At 51.9% G+C, this 24,223-nt stretch overlaps 1 protein-coding gene and 1 long non-coding RNA gene across 3 annotated transcripts in view; one reads left to right on the top strand and one right to left on the bottom strand.

Annotated features, from left to right (window-relative positions):
- The window catches only part of SH3RF3 (SH3 domain containing ring finger 3), a 319,279-nt gene extending 316,033 nt beyond the window's left edge, over positions 1-3,246 (top strand). The window contains exon 11 of the mRNA XM_081832297.1: positions 63-3,246. Within this exon, the coding sequence (XP_081688423.1) occupies positions 63-231 (169 nt within the window). The 3' untranslated portion in view covers positions 232-3,246. The remainder of the gene's footprint in view (positions 1-62) is intronic.
- Positions 3,247-9,050: 5,804 nt separating this feature from the next.
- Positions 9,051-24,223, bottom strand: part of LOC145723856 (uncharacterized) — a 58,854-nt gene continuing 43,681 nt past the window's right edge. For both annotated transcript variants that reach the window (XR_014149184.1, XR_014149185.1), the window contains one exon: positions 9,051-9,208. This is a non-coding gene — a long non-coding RNA (uncharacterized LOC145723856). The remainder of the gene's footprint in view (positions 9,209-24,223) is intronic.

The following is a 24,223-nucleotide window of genomic DNA, read 5'->3' as shown; positions in this document are numbered from 1 at the left end:
CTGGGGGTCATCCTCCAGCCTAGGGTCAGGCTCACCCAATGTGGTGTTTGTTTCCCCCCCAGGTACCGCGTGGTGGTCTCGTATCCTCCCCAGAGTGAGGCGGAGATTGAGCTGAAGGAAGGCGACATTGTCTTTGTGCACAAGAAGCGGGAGGACGGCTGGTACAAGGGGACCCTGCAGAGGAACGGCCGCACCGGTCTCTTCCCGGGCAGCTTTGTGGAGAGCTTCTGAAGACACGCTCCCCACACCCCGCTCCCCAGGCACGAAGGCTCCCCGAGATCCCCAGGGGGCAGAGAGAGGCAGTCAGGCCACGGAGGGTCCAGGTCCCTTTCGAGGCTCCTGGCGAGGCCACACTGGACGGGGACGGGAGCCGGGGGATGTGGAGGTCGTGCCTTTGCCCACAACCCCCCACCAAGAGCACACCCTGGGGGTCATTCTCCGACAAAATGCTTCCCTCTGCGTAAACTGTAAAGAAATATCTTTGAAAAGAGAAGCTGCTGATGTGGGTCGATTGGCTCTGTGACGGACTGCTAAGCGGCAGCATTCTTGTTCGCTGCCCACACGAGCCTGGAAGCTGCGGAAGGGCTGCAGGGCTTGGGTGGCGGGCACGGGGCCCAGGGCATTGGCAGAATGTCTTGACGAGCTGCCCTGGGCTTCTCGTGGGGGGTCCAGATTGCTCCATCACCTCTCTATATACCTCAGTCGCCTGCCACCTGGCTACTCAGCAGGGGTGTTCCCGGCGCAGGGCCTTGGCCGGGTGGCCAGCGTCCCTGGGGCAGCCCAGCACGCAGCTCCTGTTGGAGGCACGAGATCGCACTTGGCTTCGTCTCCTACCCATATTATAAGCCACACGTTTCGTTTTGCCGCCACTGTCCCTTTGCATTGCTTCTTTCTTACAACATCTTTTTAAAGTAAAGCTGTTAGACTTTCTATATTTCTAATAGGTCATACATTGCCTATTTTTCATACATCTGGTGCTGCCTTTTTGTAAAACCAGTTTTGACTTGGTTGAGCTTGAAAGAAAAAAATGAGCTGATATCAAGTGGGCAGAATTTTTATATGTACCATGTGAATTTTGGAAAACTCTGAAAAGCCCACATACTTAACATCAGTGCTGGCTACTGGTCTGTGAAGAAGAGGGAACCCATTTAAGTGGTTGGAGGGAGTTTGGAAAAAGCCAATTTCTTTAAACCCTTACCAAAGCCCCATGCTATGTCTAGACAGTGGTAATTATTATTCAAGAACTGGAACCATTTCAAGGAAGGGTCACTATAATTGCCTTTTGTGTGGCAGTAAAAAGAACATGAAGGTCAACCCCAGCCTAGGAAGGCAGAATTTTCCTTTTATTGCTTTAGAGAAAATGACTAATGCTAATGCATTATCAAAATATGATTTCTCAGTACTGAAACGTGCAGTTTTCAACCACAGTTCAGATTTACCACCTTGTGACGGTTTTGTCTTTTTTTTTTTTTTTTAAATAAATGCTTCCCTATCAGGCAGTACAAATGTTGGTGTAGAGACTGGAAGTACAACGAGGAGAAAAGGGATTTGAGCCATTGCTGCAGACTTGCAGAATCCAAGGGAGCCGGGAGGAGAGAGAGGGGAAGGGGCACCTTTGATCCTGGGACCTTGCCCTGGACAGGGTCCATCAAGGCCTCTTCCTGAGCCCAGCAGCCCAGCCCTCCCACAGACACGGACGGGAGAAGCCCTGTCATGAGGCAGTCTCGTTCTCAAGAGAGTCAGACCTTAAGGATAGGAATGTTCCTATCAGCTCAAAGTCACAATTCATAAGCCCCTTCTCTCTTTACTGTTATAAAGCCACTCAAGTTTAAATTAGGCTGACTAAATTAGCCTTTGGTAACATAGGATCGCCTGGTTTTCAAAGATGCAACAAAATCCAGAAACACATTCCCTCGCTTGATGCCAAATACCCTCTGAAATACCAAATACTTATTTTCAGAGTTCCTAATTTGGGGATGTGACTTGGCTATCTGTTACCTCCAGGTGGCTACCATGCTGGTGGGATCACGCCTAGACAAAGGCTCTTCTCCTCTCTCCAGATGATCATAGATTTAAGAGACTTGAGAAATTTGTTCTGAATCAAAGAAACACAAAATCCAGCTTAAACCCAGGGAGCCCTGGACATGAGTTAATGACAACCAGAAGGTATCCACTTACCATTGATGCCAAATGAGTCACCTGCCAGGCACAAAAATCATGTGCGTGTTTAAAATAATGCCATCACCAAAAATGTGCATGGATTAACATGCTGAGTGAGACACGGGTTCCCCAGGGAGACCAGAACTAACTCAAATCCCCAGATAATAAGGAAATCTTTTTTAAAAACATGAAGGCAGTTACCAAGCAACAAAACAGACTAACTTGGACCTTATTTCCTCTCCCAGCCACCGCCCACACGATGCTCGTGGTAGGTGGGAATCGCTGAACAGCCTAGTGAGGCAGCAGCAACCAGCACCCCTCACGGCAGAGAGCTGGGGCCAGCGTCCAGTGCCTTTGCAAGGCATCAGCTGGCCTCTCTTGTGGCAGAGTTGGGGCAGGCATTGGTATGACCTCGGGAAGGAAACAAGGCCATGCGCCAACCATCACCAGGACATCCTTTGGGGTGGGACTCCCAGACAGCAGGGAAGTGCACGACCAGCCCCCACGCTCTGGGCTGCTGGCAAACACATCCCGCCAAATCCATCAGCCTTCGTGACCATTTAGCCCACAGACAAGAGCAGGAGCAGAATTAGACCCTTTGGGCCAACTTGCCCTGAAGAACAAACTCATTTTGGCTACTAAGATGAAACCAGCACTTTGTCTGAACCCTCACATTCTACCCTGGTCCAGCAACTTACACTTCTTGGTTATCAGTGGCATTTGGCAGCCAAGGTGACTCACTTTGAGGAATGCAGTAGAGTCCATAGCCACCACTGAGGTCAGCGGACACTGAAATGACGGGGATATCTGGTCCACCAAAGGGCCTCAGAAGTGGAGTGGGGAGACCGTGGGCAAACAATTCCCTGGCAGCCTCACTGTGTGAATACCAGGCTCTGGCACCCCAAACAAGCTCAGCTGCCTGGCTGGGAAGTTCTTTGTACTTTGCACAGTTCACACACACACATACACACACACACCAATGATTTTGTTATACACAAATGTCAGCGTGTGATTTTGGAAGAACTGACAGTGACGACAAACTATGATGCCTGTGTTTCTGAGTCTTTAAATAAAAATGAACATGGAGAGGTCTTGTGTCTGGATGATGCGAGCAGTGAGGTTGGGGGCAGAGGCCGAGTGGGCCCAAGCAGAAATGCCCAAGTGGATAGGAGCATGAGGGGGCAGGTGCCACACTGTGTCCCTGCTGGCCAGCACAATGGCTCACACACCTACCACCACAGAATGCTTCCGTGTGGGGAGCACAGGGTGGTGGGTCATTAAGGAGACCAGGAATGTCAAGACAGCCATATCCAGCACATGCCAGAGATCCACTGGTTGGGCCGTAAGTATTGAGCCACAGGCTGGTCAGTGTGCAGAACCTCTAGCTCTCCTCCAGTGGCTCGTTTGCCTGGAAGGTAGAGTGACTTTTTCCAGATGACTCACATTCCTTTCTTGTGGGAAAGTGTTTTGTGCCAGCAGCAAAGTCCATCAATTCCAGAAGTGCCTGGAATTGACCTCCCAGACCAGCACACTCATCGCCCTGCCCTTGTCTGTTTGGCCCTCACAGTGCCCGAGCTGTGGGGAGCTATTCTCTGGAGTACAAGGAGGAGAGGGCCTGGAATCCACCAACAGCGGGGACTTCAGGAGGCCACCAACCTCCAGAAAAGTGGGCCTGTCTCCACATCAGCCAGATAGACCCATGCCTGGCAGAGGGCCACCCTACCAGCCTGAAACATGTCAGGGTGCTTCTTGAAATAGGATCTCACTGCCTTCATAGCCAAGACACCCACCAAGTCTTTGACTATCACGCATATCCTTGAGCTGGAAGAAAGCTCAGCAAGGAGCCATTTTACTCTTCTACAAAAATTAAGTGAATGTGTATAAACACAGGTTATGGATGGGGAGTATAGTGAGGGCCCAACACCATAATAAGGAAGTATGCTACACGCTCACTTAACCCTCCCGCCCTCAGTGAAAGATACTCTTATTCTCATTTGCTAGATGAGCAATCTTCACCTTAGAAGAGGTGAAATGAATTGCCTCAGGTCACACTGCTCACAGAACATTATGACCCAGATTCAAGCCTATTGTAGCTCCACAAGCTGGACCCTAAACCTTCTACAGAAATAAAATGTCAAGAATGAGAGCATGAAAAGATGGGGACAGAGAACATGTAGGCAGTGCCCATCACAATATATCAAGAAAGGGTGCCCGGTCGGACAACGCACAAATCTGTGGGGCAGGGGTACCCTGACTATAGAGGCAGATATGGCAACCTCGCAGGATCTGGTGCCATTTTACATTCAAGTCACATAACTTCTGTGTTCTGAACCCATGCTCACTAAGCAAACAGAACTAACTTCCTTTTGCTGGTTTAACACCCACAGGGAGAACAGCATTCTATTCAAGGAAACTCGACCAGTCAGCCTGCATACTGGGCATTTGTCACCAGTCACCAGTAAGCTGAACCTTCAGCGGAGGGCTCAGGCCCTGTGGATTTTATGAGCAGGAGTCACATCTCTGCCTCTAACTTACAAGGTGGCATGTCTGCACTGGGAGAGCACTGGGTCTTCTTTCCCAGAGGAGAAGCTCCGCAGGCAGTCCATTTACTTTTCTTCATGAAGAGCCATACTGGCTGCTGCCGGGCAAGCTCCAGGGAGTAAGAGCGGCCAGCTGTCAGCAGAACTGCTAGGACAACTCACAACTGGCTGTTAACAAGATGGGCTAGTCTGAGAGAGATGCACAGAGTTGTGTGAAGACTCATGGAAGCGGGAGTCAAGCCTCTCGGATGCCTCCCTGTGAATCTCTGCTGAAACTGTGCTTTTTAGAGGGTGGGGGAGGCCAGGGCCTGCGGCCTTTCCAAATGAAGGGACTGACATACTATCCAAAATCTTTTCCTTATACTTGATTTACAAACACTATCTCCCTTCGTCCCCACAGCATCTCCTTGAAATGTGGTTCTTATTCTCATTTTATAGATGAAGAAATCAAGACTCTAAGAAATTCTATTAGCTCTGAGTTAAACGAGTGGCAGGGCCAAGACTTCTGACATCCAATCTCTGGCTCTTTACTGAATGCAGCAGAAATCCTAAAATGATGGTTGTAGCAGCCAACACTTACTCTGCTATCTGTTGGAACCACCTTCAGAGCTGGGCACTGCTGTCGTACTATTTATAGATGGAGAACCAGAGGCAACACAAGACCCAATGCCTGGTGCAAGACCACACGCTAGTGCATGGGGGAGCTGTGGTTGAAAGAGGCTTGAATGCCAAAAGGAGTCTATGCTCAGTCCCATAGGCAGGGCAGCCATTGATGGTTATTAGCAGCCTGCTCTGAGCTGTGCCTGACAGAACACACTCTGGGGCCATACTAGAGGGAAGGAAGGACCAGAGCATCTCTAGTTCCCTTCCAATGTTGAGATAAATGTTTCTCCTCTCACTTAGACCTGACATGTGGAAGCAAGACACAGCATCCCCTCATAAAGCCTGTGCAGCTCAGAGAAAATGCTACAGCCTGAATCCCTCCCTCCCTAAGCGAGTTCCCACCACTGGCCTGGTCTCACAGACCCAGTCACCATCTTTGTGGATCTTATAAAGACCCTTATTGATTTGAACATGTTGGAGTTCTCATCTCTTTTTCAATTGGTATTACCCTTCCAAGTGGCTCTCTTAATCTCCCAAAGGAGGCTGCACTTGGTTGCCCACAAGGGAGTGCATCGTGGGCTTGTGAGCTGCAGGTGTCCTGATTTAGGTCAAGCTATTGTCATCCCAATATCCAAGGCTTGCCCTAATATGCTGAGGTCTGTCCCTCTGTGCCGTTTTTCCAGAACCAGAATTGGACAACTTTTCATTTGTCCATGTTGACAGGTGCTAGCCATTGGCTCCTCTCAGAACTAGTCTTGTGCTCTACAAGATTAACTGACATGCTAAGGATTAAATCCCTGACACCCAAAAATGTTGATAGACTGTCATTAGTCATTATTTGAAAATGTCAGAAAACCAACTGGAATAAATAAAAAGAGGGAAATTCTTGACTCAAGTAACTGAAAAACCAAGGGCAACCATCTGGGATATGCGAAAATGATGGGGGGGTGGTTCTGGTTGTTACAATGACTAGGAAAACGTCCTTCATTTTGCTGGTGGGAACTGGAGATGGTAAACATCTTGCAATGTGTAGAATGTCCTGCCCAAAATACAAATTGTATATTTATTAAGAAGCTAGTTTAGGGGTGCCTAGGCGGTCAGTCAGTTAAGCGTCTGCCTTGGCTCAGGTCATGATCCTGGAGTCCCAGGGTCGAGTTGCACATGGGGCTCCCTGCTCAGTGGGGAGTCTGCTTCTCCCTCTGACCCTCCCCCTTCTCGTGCTCTCGCTCTCTCTCTCTCTCCCAAATAAATAAATAAAATCTTTAAAAAAGAAGAAGAAGAAACTAGTTTGGGTATATCTTACTTCAGGCACAGCTGGATCCAGGTACTCATATGCTCCTGGCTTTGCTGTCCTCCATGTTGGCTCCTTTCTCTCAGGCAGGTGCTCTCCACATCACTAGCAGGTTTGGGATGCCTAACACCTCAGCTATCCCCGCAGAAAGAGAGTTTCTCTTTCTCAGTGATCCCAGACAAAATCTTAGGATTGACCCCACTGGTTCAGACTGGGCCCATGCCTATCTCCCTGACTCGGCCATTGTGCAGAGGGCAGGAATTTGCTAACTGATGGGACCTGAGATAAAGGCTTTCCCTGAGCTCTCATCCAGCCAAACCACATGGATTGAAGATGGGGGCAAGAGGATGCCCTATAGTGCTGGTGGCAAAAGTGAAGGAGATTATGACTGACCAGCTAAAACCAGCAGATGCCCACTCCACAGGGCTATCCCCCACCCCAGGACACTGCCCCTAGAAACATCCTAGCAAAGTCTGAGAAAGTGGCCCATCAGAGAGACTGCACCATACTTCTGAAGGTGAGATATAAACACCAAATCTCAAAAAAGTCCCATAGGAAATACGACAGACTTGGACATAAACATGGAGTAAAATTCTCAGTTTGGAGGAAGTCACGTTCTTCAGTGCCCTAAAAAATAGAACCAGATGAAAGCCAGGAGGCTGAAAGGAGGCGTCATGGAGGAAGTGTACCCATCCAGGCACCTTGGCGGCCTCCAGTCTTCATCCATCACTCCCCGGGACATGCATGGCCAAGGGGCACTCACGGGTGCCAGGCTGCCCCTCCAGACAGGGTGAGGGAGGATGGAGTTTACAGTCTGGCAAGGAAGGCCAGTCTCGAATGAGTAACTAGAAGCATGAAAGGCCCTGTGGCTGAGGAGAACAGGGGTTGGTAGCACATGGCAGAGGGATCCAGCCTGCTCAAGGGTGAGATTCAAGCTGCTTCCTGCCTGGAGATTCTTGGCAAGAATGGGCAGTGCCAAGATAGCAGGGAAGAAGCACCCTCCTGCCCAGAAATTGGGTAAGCACATTTCTGCCAGACAAATCTGAGGATGTGGCCCATTTTATCACGGTCGTTTCAGGACATTTGCTCTGCATCTGTGCACCTTCTCCCCATCCCTCCCACTTGTACTCATTTATGCAACAGCTGTTTCCTAAGACTTCTTGTGCCAGGCACCAGCATCACGGAGAAGAATGTAGGCAAGATGATCCAGCTCAAGAGGCCAAGCATCCCCGGGAGCTTCAGCCTGGTGGGGCCCTGGTGGGTCAGTCAGAAAATATTGTGTTTGGTGCTATGGAAACAGGCGAGCAAATCCATGATGCCTGTGTTATCCTGCTGGGGCTGCTGTGACAGAGGGCCACAGAGTGGGTGGCATAAACAACAGACATTTATTTCCTCCCTCTTCTAGAGGCTGGAAGTCTGAGGTGTCAGCAGAGTGCTTTCTCCCTAGGCCTCTCTCCTTGGCTTCTAGATGGCCACCTTCTCTCTGTGCCTTCACATGGCCTTACTCTGTGTATGTCTGAGTCCAAATTTCTCATCTTATGAGGACATACTGGACCATGACCCACCCTCACAACCTCCTTTTAGCTTAATCACCTCTTTAAGGACCTGTCTCCAACCAAGTACAGTCACATATAAATTTGGGGGGACACAGCTCAGCCCATAATAGTGCCTATGCTCATGGAGACCACGTTGCAATGAAGATCATAAGTTAAATACTTAGATAATAGCTACTAGGCAGGTAATTACTATAGTACAAAGTACAGAGGGATCACAAGGAAAATCTCATTTGTTGCTGGGGGAGCAGCATGGCAGGTCGTTTTTAGAGAGAGGGAAGGCTGTTCTGGTGGATGACGTGCATATGCAAGTACCCAGAGGGGCAGGAGAGAGCTGGGCCAAGCTGAGGGGGGAGGGGAGAAGAGAGAGGGCAGGGCAGGGGAGACGTGTGGGGGACAGAAGGAGGAACTGAGATACAAAGGGTCAGGCAAGCAGGGGTGAGCCTTCTAGGCCAAAGGCAAGAGTGCCCCTTTGAAGAGTTGTGAGGAGTGTGGCACAATCATATCTGTGCTTTAAATTCCCTCTGTGGGCAAGGTAGAGAACGGATCGTATGAATGTAGGGAAGCCAATGAAGAAGCTACTGCAAAGTTCCTGGAAAGACGTGGTGGTGTCCTTGCATAGAGTGGGGGCAAGGACATGGAGAAATGGGCAGACTGGAAGGCCCTCTCCAATAAGCTAAGCCATGGTGAAGGCCAAGGAGGAAGCTGTCCGCATGTCCCTGAGGAAGACCACTCTTAGGTAACGTTTCTCTTATGTGCAGTTATTTCTTTATAAGACTGTAAAGAAAACCAGAGGAGGTGGTGGGGGTCGGGGGAGGGAAGGGAGGATGCCCGGGAACCCTCCCAACTATAGGCCCATTTGTTAGTCAGGGTTCTTTAGAGAAACAAAGCCAGCAGGGTATATATAGACATATAAAAGGAGGTTTATTACAGGAATTGGCTCACACAATGATGGAGGCTGAGAAGTCCCATGATCTGCTGTCGGCAAGCTGGAGCCCCAGGAAAGCCTGTGGTGTAATTCAGTCTGAGTCCGAAGGCCAGAGAACCAGGAGCCCCGGTGTCTGAGGGCAAGAGAAGATGAACGTTCAGCTCAAGCAGAAATTCAGCCCAAGAGGAAATTCAGCCCTCCTTTGCCTTTTTGTTCAATTCCATCTCCACAGATTGGATGGCACCCACCCATGTTGATGAGGGCAGATCTTCTTTACTCACCTACTGATTCAAATGCTAATCTCCTCCAGAAACACCCTCACAGGCACACCCAGAAAGATTATTTTATCAGCTCTTTGGGCCTCCCTTCACCCAATCAAGGTGACACAGGAAATTAACCATCCCAGCTACCATAGCCCCTCAGGATGCCCCATGTAGCAGGCCCAACGGACCCCTGGCTTGTGGCTGCCAGGAGACTCTCTTCACACGATGGTGGGTGCTTTTGCTGAAAGGGGAGGCCAGACTCCATCCTTCAGCCTCTGCCTCTCACCTGCTGTTCATCTGGGTCATGCTTTGGCTCAGATGCTGATGGGGATCCGAGGCTTCTTTCCTCTTCCTGGTGAGGACAGAGGCTCTGATGGCCCACAACCCCTTCTGAGCAAAGCAGCTACTAAAGCCTCCATGGTGGTCGCACTGCTGTGTGCCGGGTGACACCCCTCACCGTCCCCACCACAGCCCATCTGACCAGAAGCTAGGCCCTTCCAGCAACAGCAATGGAGGCTCTTTACTGATCAAACTACCAAAACAAGAAGTTTCCCTCCGGGGGGAACAGAATGCAAGACAGACGGAGATAGTGACGGTCAGGGAAGCAGGCGAGAGCAAAGGCGGAGAATGGTTCGATGCCGGAGGTGTGGACACCTGGGTCCTAGACTGTGATGACAGTGAGTGCGTGTGAAGTACAAGTGTTCACTCTGCTGACCCACACGTAGTGCTTTATACACACTTTCTCATTTTTGTCTTCCTATCAGCCTTATGCAGCACGAACTGTTATATGACCATTTCACAGATGGGAAAACTGAGGCAGAGGGCAACTAAACAACTCTGTGGAGGCCAAAGTGGTGTTGCCAGGATTCAAACCCAGGCAGTCCGGCTCCAAAGCCCACATTCCAGCCCAGGGTGGCCTGGCTGAGCGGTCGTTGGCAGCGTCCTCATCTGACCTCCGCATTCTGTAACAACACACAGGCACTAACCAGGGGGCCCTCCCGTGTGTCTCTTTGCTCCCTGAAGCCTTACTCGGGGCTGGACGATGATGTCCCCAACAGCCACAGTGGGTTCTTGGCTGTCCCTCTGTGGCCTCGGATGACAAAGACCTCGATGGCCCAGAGTGCCAGGTGCCCCCAGTTGGGTAACAACTAGCTCTTCCAGTCAGAAAGAATGAAAATCCCTCCCCACTGCAGGTGTGCCTCTGCTCAGGCCCACAGGCTGGTGCTTGGGGACCTGGGAGTGGTGTCCTCTCAACCAGCCTGAGAGAGACTGCTCTCCATACCTTGAGTTGTTCAAGTCAGCTGCCACTCTGCTGGGGCTCAGGACCAAGACGAGGCTACGGCACCCACGTGGGGGTAGGGGTGCCATAGGGGAGGGAAGAGGGGAGGCAGAGGGGGAAGCAGGGGAGCCTGGGGGTCAGGGGCCAGGTTCTAGCCCTACATCTGCCCCCACTGGCTTTTGTGACTCTGGGTGAAACTGGGGCCAGGGCTCCTATTTGTTCCATTCACTTCTGCCAAATTGACCAAACATCCGAATTGACGCCATCTCTGTATTTGGATGCCTGGCTCCCTTCCCTGCAGATAGGGAGTGACCAGGGAGATTTATGTATGCTAGAAGGATGCCCTGCTCACAGCACCGCCACCTTGCTGTCAGGCCGGCACAAGGCACAGACGCTCATCCCAACGCCACCTTGGAGACCAGACAGAGTGGGCCCCAGAGGGGGCAGCTATCTGCGGAGCTGGGCCATCTACTCTCCTCTAAGAAGCTGACCCTGCTTTCTTCCATCAGAGGGCCTTGAGGACCCCTGTTGGCTCCTACTTCATACCCCTGGCTATCACCCCGTCGGATGCCCTGAGGGAGCACTGGGCTCCAGCTGTCCACCCGAGGACTCTTCAGAGTGCACAGCCCTCAGGCTCCTCCCGCCCAGCAAGCCCACACAGACGCTGGCTGTCCATCTGCACGTCTGTGGTCACTCTAAGTGTCTAGAAAGCAGGACACACCCCAAGTCAGTCAGCCCAGCTGAGGGGTGACATGGAAGAGAGAAGCAGAGGCTGGATCCTCATCCCCTTAGGTCTTGGCTTTCCACCCAGAGCTCTCGCGACCACGACTGCCACAGAACACCAGGCAGGAGGCTCCCCAAGCCTGCCCGGGCCCTGGCTGCCCAGGTAAGGCCTTGCTGAGGGCATAGGACAGAGTCTGGGTCCTCACGTACAAAGGGGAGAGAAAGAATACATCTATTCCAGGCAACATGGTCTCAGTCTGAGGCTGATTCAGGAACCAGTGCCCATGGCCACTTTGACCTGACTGCTGTCAAGCCCCACAGAAACAGAGAGGAAGGCTCCACAGGACATGCCCCCCACTCCAGCGCATCCCTGCCTCCTGGCCATGGGAGAGCTCATGGCCACCCTGCGCCTCTCGAAAGCCCCACTCATGTGAGAATGAAGTGGGGTGACATGAGTCTCAACATACAAACCAATTCTAGGTACGGTTGCCCTGCCTTCATTTAGCCTGCTCTGCCTCGTTTGCTCTGCGAAGTGCCCCCCTTGTTCTGGAAGCTCTCTCTCCCTTTGGCTCTGGCTGTGACACTCTCTGCCAGAGGTCCCATGGCTCCTCTCTCCCTGTCGTGTTCCCGTGATGGCCTTGTGCATCCTTGCTGTCTGAGGCTCTCACACTTGTGCCTCGGCCTCCCCCTCTCCTGAGCCTCACTGCTGGATCTGACTGCTGGCTGGACACGTCCTCTCAGCATGGCCCAGGCACCCTGCACATCCCGAGGTGAACACCCCTCCTGGTCTCAGCTAGTAGGGTCCAGGCAGGCTCTAGGGGCTGCCCTCCACACACCCTTCCTCCTTCCCCTAAAGCCCGGCCACTCTCCACCTTCAGCTGCCACTTACCCTTTCTAACAGCCCCCACTCCATCCATCCACCCCCGCCCTGGGGGTGCCCTGGTGTGGCCCCCCAGGTGTATGCAGCACAGTGCAACCGGCTGGGGTGTGTTCTCTCCCGTGCCTGGTCACTAAGGATTTTTCATTTCACCCCCATGCAGCCTCTCTCCTGGTCTGTTGCAGTCACCCTCCCTGGTCTCCTTATCCTCTGCTGTGTGTCTCTTTATCTCCAGCTTTGGTGACTGTCACTGGCCGTGCCTTCCCTAGGCTACACCTTTGTATCCAGAAGATTTCCTATCACCCCAGTGAGGGAGCCTACAGGGCACTTAATGTTCAGAAAGCTGGAGTGGAAGGGGACACTTGGACAGATGCCCTGTGGAATCCCCCTTTCTGGGGGACAATTCTGAGACATCCCTTCTTCCTTGGCTGGCTGTCCATGTCTTCCACTCCTGTTCCCCAGAGTTACTGCCCAAAAGAAAGCACCTACACCATTGCCCCATCTCAGCACAAAGTCTGCCCCGCCCAACCACACACACAGCCCTGTGTCCTTCCAGTACTCCCGTATTGGATGAAGAGTAGGAGGAAGAGGACCACGCGGGAGGAGGAGAGGCCGGGCAACCACGGAGGTTGTACTCTGTGCCCTTCCCCTGCTCAGGGCCAACCCAGAGCTGCAAAGGATGTGGCCAGAGGTGTGGGGAAGGGAGCGTCACTAGCAGGCCAAGCCCTTACTCACAGTCCGTCCTGTGGTCACTCGCTCGCCACCCCAGGGGCCACAGGATGCCTGGATGCTGGCAACCCATCCGAGGCCCTGGCAGCCTCAGGGCTGGTAGGCCTTCCTGTCCCCAGGGAGTCTTTGGCCCCTGTCAGAGTTCTCAGCTCCACCTGGAGCGAGCACGAGAGAAGGACCTTCATATGGACACATCCCCATGTCCCTCAGGAAGGCAGCAAGCCCAGTTTCTGTCTCCTCCATCAAATGCTCTCAGTGCTCTGAGATTTGCTTGAAACTTAAACTCTGTATCAAGCTCCCTGGGCCAGATTCCGAGCTTATGTAACTCCCTGGGAATTCCCATGTGTTGGGCTGGCTGTTCCTAGAATCTTATTATGATTCATAACTTGGTTCCGGATGCGGAGCCTCAGTGCAGCTCTGACCTGGTAAATACGAGCATCTGCCTTGGACTCAGAGATCCACGCTATAAAGCACAGACCAGAGCTGTTAGAAGAGGTGGCTCTGGGGGTGTTACCTGCCCACAGCCGCCCATCCATCCCTGCCACCCCCAATTCAAGGGAATGAAGACTTGCAAACAGCTCTGACCTCTTCAGTGAAAGGCCAACACTCAGGGAGCTGTGAGGATTATGTTCAGGATGTCGGGTGGTGTCTGGGGGCCGGCCTGTACCCAGGCCAGCCAGGCAGCTGGGGAGAAGATGCGGGTCATGGGGACTGTCCCTTAAGGTGGACCCTTCCCCACCATGTGCAGTTTCCTCTACCCGCAGGTCTTGGGCGTGGAATGTACTTCGTATCCAGGCCCAGAGTCTGTGCTTCCAGCCAGAGGGGACAGATGCCAGTACCCCACAGTGGGCTTGTGCATGGTCACAGCTGGACTGGTGTTTTCTTCCCCACACTTTCCACTTCCTGTCACCATAGGACCGACCGGCATCTGGAAGCCCCCTGCTGTGTTACTGCACTGTGTGAAGTCATGGTGGGGGCCTTGGGCCTGTGGGAGAAGGATGTCTCCTCCCACCCCAGACCCCAGGCCGCCTGAGCCAGGCTGCTCGCAGAGATGCTGCTGTAACTTCCTCAGCTGGCCTCCCCCTCTCCAGTTTGGGACATGCCCCCTCCCTTCCTCTCTGGTTCCCACTCCTCCCCCCTCCCACACACAGCTTCTCCTAGAGACACCCAGAAGGCCGAGCCAACCCCTTCTGGGTAGTTCCGTGCGCCAGGCCCTGCCTGGTGCTAGAATGTGAGTCGAGGAATGACAGGCACCCTGCAAATCACCATTGCCTCCAAGACCAAATGCCTCAGCCCCTGGGCCAGGATCTTTACTCAGCCTTGATGTCTGGCTCAGGGTGGTGGCCTGAGGCGAGAGCCGCTCTCTAAGCTCGGGCGGCAGGCTTCATGGAAACCTGGCAGCCCGCGGTGGCCAGCGACTGCGAGCTTGGCACCACCTGTGACTCCACACTGCCTCAGACGATCCAAATGTAGATTGAAGAAGGTTTGGAGGCAGTGGCTGAGAAAAGGGAGCTGATGCAGCCAGCAGGCCCGGGGACAAATCTAGGGCCACCTCCCTGGGCCTGGAATGGGCGCACACCCTGCCCACTGCTAACTGCCCACACCGTGTGAGCGGCCATGCCCCTGGCCGCGAGCAGAAGCGGAGACGGCCACTCCCCAGATGACAGGAGCAACTAGCAGCATGGCACCCCCTTCCCATCCTCTCCTGCAGCCATGATCTCATGCCTACCTCCCCACTGTGGCACTTAGGAAGGCTGGAGTCCGCCAAGAGTCCCGCTTGTCCCATCAGCCAGATTCCCAGCGCCCCAACATGGCCATTGGCATCAGAGACATCCCTACTCAGGGCAAGGTGTACTTTGGCCTAATCGTCTGTTTTCATACTCAGCACCCTCAGCTCCAAGGTCTCTAGCTGAATAGAATGGTTCTGATTTAGGTGCCTTCCCTGGGGCCTCGAGATATGGGAGCAATCCTCTGAGCCTCCTCCCCCTGCAGAGGAAGGCCAGCGTCTGGGGATGCAGACTCTGAGCCCCGGAGGCCCCCAGGCTGCTGAGCCCACTTGGCCCCCCAACATGCCTACTGCACGTGGGCTCTCAGCCGGCGCGGTCCGGCCTTACTGCAGGGCTCATTTCACAGGCGTTTCCCGGGTTAGAAAGAGTCAAGTTCAAGTGCTGAGTCCCTACTGACAATGTGATCTTGGGTCAGGGATCCTTCATCTAGAAAATGTGGATATGACAGACCTACTCTCAGGTTTAAAGATGAAGTGGCACAATCTTTGTAAAGTGCCTCCTGCAGGAGAGGCCTCCCAGGCCCTTCGGGTTCTCTCCAGCACGAGGACCATGGGACCCCCCCGCCCCACTGGGGCTGAATGAAAATTCAGGCCCAGAACAGAAACTGGTCAGATACAGATAATAGGGCTCGCAGGCTATGGCCGCTGTGTGCACAGAGAGCCTGGCCCCTGCTCAGGAGAGAAGACACCCCATGTCTGCTCCTGGGGATGGCAGCCTGCTGCTCGCAGCTCCCGCCCCCTACCCCAGGGCCTGCCCCGAGACAGCCAGGGGTGAGGCTTTCATTACTCACCACACTAAGGCAGCAGAAAGGAGGCAAAGCTGTCCTGCAGGTGAAAATCATGGCTGGCCCCCCTACAGGAGCCCCCAAGCTTCGAAACGGGGCCAGGAGTGTGAGGGGCAGCTAACCGCGGAGCTGGCTCTCCGCTCACCAAGTAATTAATGCAAATTTCCTTGTCTCCTGCCTTCAGACGACGATCTCAACAATGGTTGCATGTTCCAAAACAGTCCAATTATTTTCCCATAATAACTTCTTTCAGTGCAAAAAATAGTTCACCATTTCTCCTCATTGGTCAAAATGGATCCTGGTTGCTGTGGGTGGTGTGGGCAGCATCCCTCACCAAGTGCCTGGTCTCAGCTTAGTGAATCACAGCCTGGCCCCTGACGTTCACGATTCAGGGAACAGTGGTGGCAGACACCGCTGAGCTGACCTCCCCAGCAAAGGCCTTCCAGGAACGCCAGATCCACCCCTGGCCCCCCAGGCCCAGAACCACCCAGAACCACTGTGCCCTGCCCTGGAAAGGGTAACCCTCGTGTACAAAGAGCTGCAGAGGCCCTGATGATCCCACCCTCCCTCTGGAAGCTGGTGCCGCCTGCAGCCCGCTGGGTCGATCTGAGGGCTCATAGGAAGCTCCGCTGGAATATTTCTCCTCACAGCTTCAGGGCTACCTCAACAAGGAAGGCCAGACAGGTCAATGGAAACCGGAAACAGAAAACCTGCAGGTTTGGTGCCCACAGTGCGGAGGTCCTGGCCATTTGCTTTGTTGAAGTCCATTAGTGGGATCGGAGGGGGCGGGCTCTCTTCCTTCCCCAGGCCCACCTGTGGACTGTAAGGGTGCCCTTAGGACCCGGCACCTGTCTGCTCGCTCACTGATTCTGCACCTTGGCCATTCGCTGGAATCAATGGAAGCTTCCCAAGGTCCCAACACTGGATCCCTGCCTGAGCTCCTGAAACTAGGGGTCTGGGGTGGAAGCGTCCCAGATGACCTAATGTGCAATTCAGGGTGACACCTTCTGCGTGTATACAGCAACTCCAGGGACACACTCACAAAAATGGGTTCGGATGTTGCACACAAACTGTGACGTGTCTGGGGTGAACTCATGGGGTGGGTCTCAGATTCTTTGGGGGTAGTTGTGTGGTTGCAGCTCCACAGTCTGCGAACGCTGGCTGAGCATATATATGTCCCCTAAGGGAAGTCGAGGAAGGCTGGATCAAAGGACCCTGGCACTGAGTCTCATGCTATGACTTCAGAAGCAGATGCAGTTAAAAATAGAGTGGCTGGCGCATTGAGGTCCTGCTGCCAAGTGGGCTGCCCTATGAGCTGCAAATTCACCACACCTGGTCTATAACCGTGTTCTCAACCCAACAGTTTGTTTCTCTAATTGGTCTCATTAGAGTCCTTAAATGAAATTCCTAACAAATAACTTTCAGGATAGAAAAATAAATATGGGCAATTACATATGGGCAATTGTGTTACTTTTCTAGTTTCAATTTTTCTAGCACGCATCTGTTTCTAACCCTTATGCAAGAGCTCTTTGCATTCAAGTCTATTTCTCCTGCTAAATGGTATGCCTCTAGAGGGAGGGGAGCATTGGCTACCCCTCTCCTTTTTAGCATTACACATGATCTTAGCTGTCAGCAACTTGCTCCCACCATTTTACCAGTGATCTCATTTAATTTTATTAGCTCTCTGCACACAAGCACTCTTGTACTGTTTTACTGATGGGAAAGTGGAGGGCAGGGAGGCCAGGTAGCTTCTCAGGGGTCTCACAACCAACTCAGCTGAGAGCTGAGACCCTCCTTGAAGCTTCCGGAACCTGTGCATTCAGAGCCACACACACAGGATACACCCATAGTTTGTCTACTCTGAGAGGGAAGGCCTCTGCTTTAAGAATCATCACTGTGATTTCTGATGGGCATTCTCATGATTAACATTAGTAAGTGAATTGCAAATACACTGAATGAAAATCTCCCATTGAACTTTGCTGGGATTTTAAAAATGCATTCTCACAGAGTGTTTTGTATTCCAGTAATCCATTCCAATACGTTACTCCACAATCCACCCAAACTTTATTTGATCATTGACTCATATGCGATTCCTACCATTAAAAGAACAATCCTAGCACAAGAAACTGCCCAGGGCTCCTCCACAGCTCAGCACCAGCTGGGCCCTTCCTGTGCTTGCGGAGATCACACTGGTCTCCAGAGTCGCTTTTGACCCAAAATGCTATATTTGCACCCCTTTTTAAAAAAGAACAGACATGCCTCTCTCCTCCAGACATCCAAGATGCCGAAAGGGAAGAAAGCTAAGGGGAAGGTGGCCCCAGCCCCTGCTGACAAGAAGCAGCAGGAGGCCAAGGAGGTGGTCAATCCCGTGTTTGAGAAGAGGCCCAAGAATTTTGGCATCGGAGGGGGGGATCCAGGCCAAAAGGGACCTCACCCGTTTTGTCAAATGGCCCACTACATCTGGCTGCAGCAGCAAAGGGCTATTCTCTATAAACATTTAAAAGTGCCTCTCGTGATTAACCAGTTCACCCAGGCCTTGGACTACCTCACAGCTACTCAGCTGCTTAAGCTGGCCCACAGATACAGACCAGAGACAGCAAGAGAAGCAGCAGAGATTGTCAACCCAGGCTGAGAAGAAAGCTGCCAGCAAAGGGGATGTCCCCACTAAGACATGGCCTGTCCTTGAAGCGGGGCTTCATACTGTCACCACTTTGGTGGAAAACAAGAAGGCTCAGCTGGTAGTGACTGCACATAATGTGGATCCCATCGAGCTGGTTGTCCTCCCAACTGCCCTGTGTCATAGGATGGGGGTTCCCTACTGCATTATCAGGGGGGAAGGCCCAGCTGGGGCATCTGGTCCTCAGGAAGACCTGCACCACTGTCGCCTTCACGCAGGTTAACTCAGAAGACAAAGGGGCTCTGGCTAAGCTAGTGGAAGTTAGCAAGACCAATGACAATGACAGAGATGATGAGACCCGCCATCACTGGGGAGGCAGCGTCCTGGGTCCAAAGTCGGTGGCTCACATTGCCAAGTTGGGAAAGGCACAGGCTAAAGAAACGGCCACCAAACTGGACTAAGTGGATGCTGTTGAGTTTTCTGTACATAAAAGTAATAAAAAGTTCTTTCAGCCAGTGTCAAAAAAAAAAAAAGAACAGACATGCATTAAAAATGTACTAATCACATGCATGGATGCCACGCAGTTAGTTATCATTTGGTTGACAGATGTCCCAGAACTCTGATATGTAGAAAGCAACTGGGTGTTCCACATGTTTTTGTCAAGGGTAAGAGGGTGTTGCCCTCTTAATGCTGTTGTCTGCTCCGTAGCCCAGGCCAGGGCACTGATTGTGTCACACCGTATCTCCTCATAGACGGTCAGAGTCTGCAGATGGGAGGAGGGGTGGGCATGCCTCCCAGCTCAGCAAGACCAGGTGTGGGAAGCGTGGGCAGTGGGGAGCCGCTGGGGGAGGAAGGCCCACGGACCCACAAACAAGTACCGTGCCCACATGGATGGGGCCACAGGGACAGCTGCAACAGGACCCCTGGCCCCTGTCCTGAGGGCCCTTGCAGTCCTGGTGGGAGGTGACTGGGGGAGGTGATGGTGGCCCTTCTGTCAGCGAGGATGGAGACGGCGATGCAAGTGGTCAGCTGGCCACACGGGGCGCAGAGAGGGGGCTCTGCTGCTCTGGCCCCACTGAGTGAAGGACACTAGTCAGGGAGAATGTGCCCATCAGGCAGCTCAGCAGCCCTGCAAACGTTCCGGCCGCTACCCCTTTTGCTGGGACAGTTTCCTCAGCGCTGAGTCGGCCTTTTCTCGTCTATAGGATGAGGAGAGAAGCAGTGTGTGTCACGCACCAAACATCGCCATCCACGGGGTCCTCCAGTGACCACTTATCAAGCACCACCAGGGCCTCAGGCACAAATTGCCATTGAGGCTTCTCAGCTGAGGAGGAGCATGATCAGGCCAGAACTGACAGAACTCCCTTTGAAGTTTGTCACAGAGGAGGCTGCCGGGGAACCCAGGGATGGGGAAGACGCTCCTGCCTCCCCAGCAGAGCGCCCCCACCACCCGAGGGCTCCCAGCCTCATTTGCCCACCCCCGCTTCCCCTTGCATCATCACAGCCTGGGTCCATGGTCCAATGATGTTTCTGGGGATGGAGATGCATTTATTCATCTTTCTCAGCCCCACCTCAGTGCCAGTGACAGAGTAGGATCAATAACCCTTTGGGATGCCTGGGTGGCTCAGTCTGTTAAGCGTCTGCCTTCGGCTCAGACCATGATCCCAGAGTCCTGGGATCGAGCCCCGCATGGGGCTCCCTGCTCAGCGGGGAGTCTGCTTCTCCCTCTCCCCTTGCTCCTTCCCCCTGCTCATGCTCTTTCTCTCTCTGTCAAATAAATAAATAAAATCTAAAAAATAAATAAACAAATAACCCTGCACTCCCTGGGAAAGGCCAGCCTGGCAAGCCAAGAAAGAGCTCTGGCCCCTGAGGATGGGCAGCCTCGCAGAGAGAGAACCTGTTCCAGTGAAAACAAGGTTTTCTAGAGGAGAGGCCACTAGAGTCAGGGAGATGCTCTCCAGAGCTCAGAGGTGGCCTCTAGTTCCAGCATCCCAGTGCATGTCCCTGTTTTAGGGACCCTGGGACCCAGGTACCTACAAGAGAGGCCCAAGAACCAAGAAATCAGGTGGGAACCTGTTGGAAGTGCCCAGTGGGGCTCCTGACTTAGGAAGGAGGCAAAGGTTGGTTTGCTGCATAACTGGAGGTGGAGGTCCTGTCACATGCCCAGTCCCAGAAGCAAGGCTGTGGGAGAGGAGGAGATGGGGGACAGGCTGGCCCGCCATTGGAAACCGCCCCCAGGGCTCACAGCCTGGCCAGAACTCTGGTGTCCTTCTGCCTCTGGTGCAGATTGTGATGCAGGGCTGGGTGGGGCAGGCTAAAGAGGCTGGGAACGGATAAGGTCTGGTCCTGCTGGCGGAGGGGGAGAGCACACAGCACGGGAGCCGCTCCAAAGGGCAGCAGGGAGCCTGTGAACAAAAGCCTCAGGCAAACTGAAGTTAAGGAAGCTCATTAAGAATAGCTGTTTTGGGGGGCGCCTGGGTGGCTCAGTTGGTTAAGCGACTGCCTTCGGCTCAGGTCATGATCCTGGAGTCCCGGGATCGAGTCCCACATCGGGCTCCCTGCTCGGCGGGGGGTCTGCTTCTCCCTCTGACCCTCTTCCCTCTTGTGCTGTCTCTCATTCTCTCTCTCAAATAAATAAATAAAATCTTTAAAAAAAAAAAAGAATAGCTTTTTTGTTGTTGTTGTTGTTGTTTTTAAAGTGGGAAAAGGGAGATAGCCAGCAAAGGAGTTATATCTAGAATATATAAAGAAATCTCAACACTCAAGAATGAAAAACAAACAATTAGAAAATGGTCAAAAGGCACAGAGACATTTCACCAGAGAGGATATATGAATGGCACATAAGTGCATGAAAAGATGTTCAGTATCATTAGCCATGAGGGAAATGCAAATTAAAACCCCGCGATACCACTACACACCTAATGAACACCTGGCTAAAATAAAAACTGGTCACAACAGCAAATGCTGGTGAGGATGTGGAGAGATGGCTCTGATAAACAAAATTGGTAGTTTCTTAAAAAATTAAACATGCAACTGGCATATGACCCAGACATTGCACACTCTTGCGCATTTATCCTGGAAAAATGCAAACTACATTCACACAAAAAAAAAACCCCTGTACACTAACGTTCATGGAAGCTTTATTCATATAGCCCCAAACTGCAAAAGACCCAAATGTCCTTCAATGGACAAGTAGTAAACAGACTGTGGTACATCCATCCTATGGAATACTGGTCAGCAGTAAAAAGCGAACTATTGACTGATACAGGCGACAACCTGAATGGATCTCAAGGGCATTATGCTGATTGGAAAAAAAAAGCAAATTCAACAGGTCACATACCATATGACTCCATTTATATAACAGGTTTGAAATCATAAAATTATAGAGTTGGAGAACAGATTGGTGGTTGCAAGGGGGTGGGGAGTTACAGGAGGGAGGTGGGAGTGGCTACAAATGGTAGAAGGGAGGCTTGTGGGGATGGGGATGGGTTGTACTGTATCTTGGTGGGAGTCACATGAGTCTATACATGTGATACAGTTGCACAGAACTAACTACGCCCACGCTCACACACGCGCACGCTCACACAAGTGCCAGTCAAACAGGTGAAGTCTGAATGAGGCCAGTGGATGTACCAGTCTCGAGTTCCTGGCTGGAATACGGTACTGTCATTTTGCAAGACGCCCGCACTAGGGGGAGGTCTGGTGAGGGGTATATGGAATCTGTGTGAATTACTTCTTAAAATTGTGTGTGAATCCACAGCTATCTCAAAATAAAAATTTTTTTAAAAGGAGGGGCAGAATCGGAACTGAGTTTAGAGCAAAAAGGCTAAGAAAGTGGGTGGGGGATAGCCCTGCTGTAGAATTGTGATGTTAAAGATGACAAATTGAAGGAGGGGGTGCTCTCAACACCTGCACCCCAACTTCACATCGTCCTCTCCATCAAGGAGAGTAAATGTCAGATGAGAAGGGGGCCAAGGGGAGGAAGGTGCCACCCAAAGGGCTAGCCGTGCAGCGCTGAGCTAGGTGTGCTGAGGGTCAGGTCCACACGCTCGCCTGCCCTCCTGCTGTCCTACAAGCCTGCTATGCTGGCTTAGGCTCCCCAGTACGGCTGAGAACATGCTTGGGAAAGTCCAGAGCTTCCTAAGCTTCTTTGGTAGCACCATCCAGCCAGGCATGGCTGCTGGGGTCAGGGTGCTCCTTATGCTTAGAAGTGTCTGAGCAGAGCTAGGGAGGCTTCATGCTGGAATGGATGATAATGGTGGTGCTGAGTCAGCCTTCAGGGCGTGCTGACTGTCTGACAGCTTAGCTCTCCCTTAAGTCTACTCTGTTCCACTGTTCTATTTGTTCTCACCCCTTTTATTTGCGTCCTGATGTTTTTGACAATCCAAAGAAATCGCTGGCTGGAAGGGTCACCTAGAACAGCCCTTCCAACAGGAGGCTTGCATCCACGGTAACAGGTGGTTCCCTTTAGCAGCCCCGGCTGCAGCTTAGCTCCTTGGGGGCCCCTGCTGTTAGCACTTTTAATACAGACTAAATCAACTCATTACCTAAGTACTGTTATAGTAGATGTTAATTGGAGGTGACTTTTCTGCGGGGCAGGGCAGGCTGTGGATGAGCCAGGCTCCAGAGCTGCAGGTCTAGCACAGCGCTGACTCAGCACCGCCCAGCTGGGCCGCCGGCATGCCAAGATGGCAGCATTTTACTCAGAATGCTCAACGTTTTAATGGAATTTTTCTTCAAAATCTAATTTTAAAAAAGAAACTGCTAAATGAGCATATGCTCAATATGAATTGAGTCTTCTACCAGTTGAGATCAGTAAAAGTTATCCAAGTAAGTTTTGAGGAGGCATCTTTGTCTCTCCAGCTGTCTGCACCTGTGATCCTCGGCCCCAGCACATAGAAGCATCCCTGGGAAAAAGTACCAGTGTCCAGCCCTACCCCATCAATATGGTCCAGTGGGCTTGGGGTCAGTCCAGGCGTCAGCATCTTCTACAAGCTTCCCAGGGACGTTAACATGCTACCAAGATTAAGAACCCTTGTTCAATGCCTTCATTTCAGGGAACAACTTGGCCCTCAAGGCTGCTAACGTAGAGCAATCAGGCTCACGAGAATGATGGAGAAGAGAGTGTTCAAATAGATATGCATTTAGACAGAGCTGCAGAAATTCCAGTTCCATTTATGAATTGTAGATTGCCCAAACTAGAATAAGTGCTAAAAGGAACAAACACACATTGATATGTAAATGAGCTGTCACTAAATTTCCTCTGGTAATGGATCTCCAACCCTCAGACATTTGCTTCGTTAGCACGCTCCCACTGACAGGTTGCCCTGGCTCATTTTCATGACTGCTGGTTTCCTCTCCTCCAGCCTCTATTTTTTACAAGGTTTTATCAAGCACCTTTTCTGGGCACAGCTCTGGGGACACACAATATGTAAAATGCCATCTGTCCCCTAAAGCACTTGGACGGGGGGCTCTCTCGGCCTCTGAGTGCCCACCCTCTTGCCATCTGGAGTGTCAGGCCGTGCAGTTCCTGAGCATTTCACTGGGCCCTGTCTTGAAGCAGACAGGTCCTCAGTGTCCGAGAGCACCAGGGGAGGCCTGTCTTCAGAGGGACTCATCTGCACCATGCAGGACTCTAGCTGGGGTCTCCGAGAGAGCAATGACAGCCCCGTGACAGGCAGGACTTCCCGGAAAGTTGACCGGTAACTCCGAAATTTCACCTTTTTAGGAGTGGCTTTAGAGTACAGCAAAATGTACCAAGAAGCTTGAGATGTTCATACTCTTTGGCCTTTTGGGAAATCTAACAAAAGAAATAATCACAGATGGGCACAAAAAACTATGTCAAAAAATATTTGCTGAAGCATTATCCATAATAATGAAAAAAAATGATAAGGAACTTAAATGCCCATGCACAGGTAATTGTTTAACTCATCTGTGATGTGCAAGAGTATCAGGCAGCCACCAGACACTGTGTCTATAGGGCCAGGTTCAAGATATAATAGTAAGTGAACAGGCAGGTAAACTCTGTGATAGGCTGATAGAGAAAACCATGCTTAGAGTAAACTAAATGGAAGACAAACATAATCAGA

This window comes from Leptonychotes weddellii, chromosome 10 (genome assembly GCF_054177405.1).
Source record: "Leptonychotes weddellii isolate Sample4059 chromosome 10, ASM5417740v2, whole genome shotgun sequence".
NCBI lineage: Eukaryota > Metazoa > Chordata > Mammalia > Carnivora > Phocidae > Leptonychotes > Leptonychotes weddellii.
Note: the sequence above shows the minus strand (reverse complement) of the source record. Positions and strands in the feature narration are given on the sequence as shown.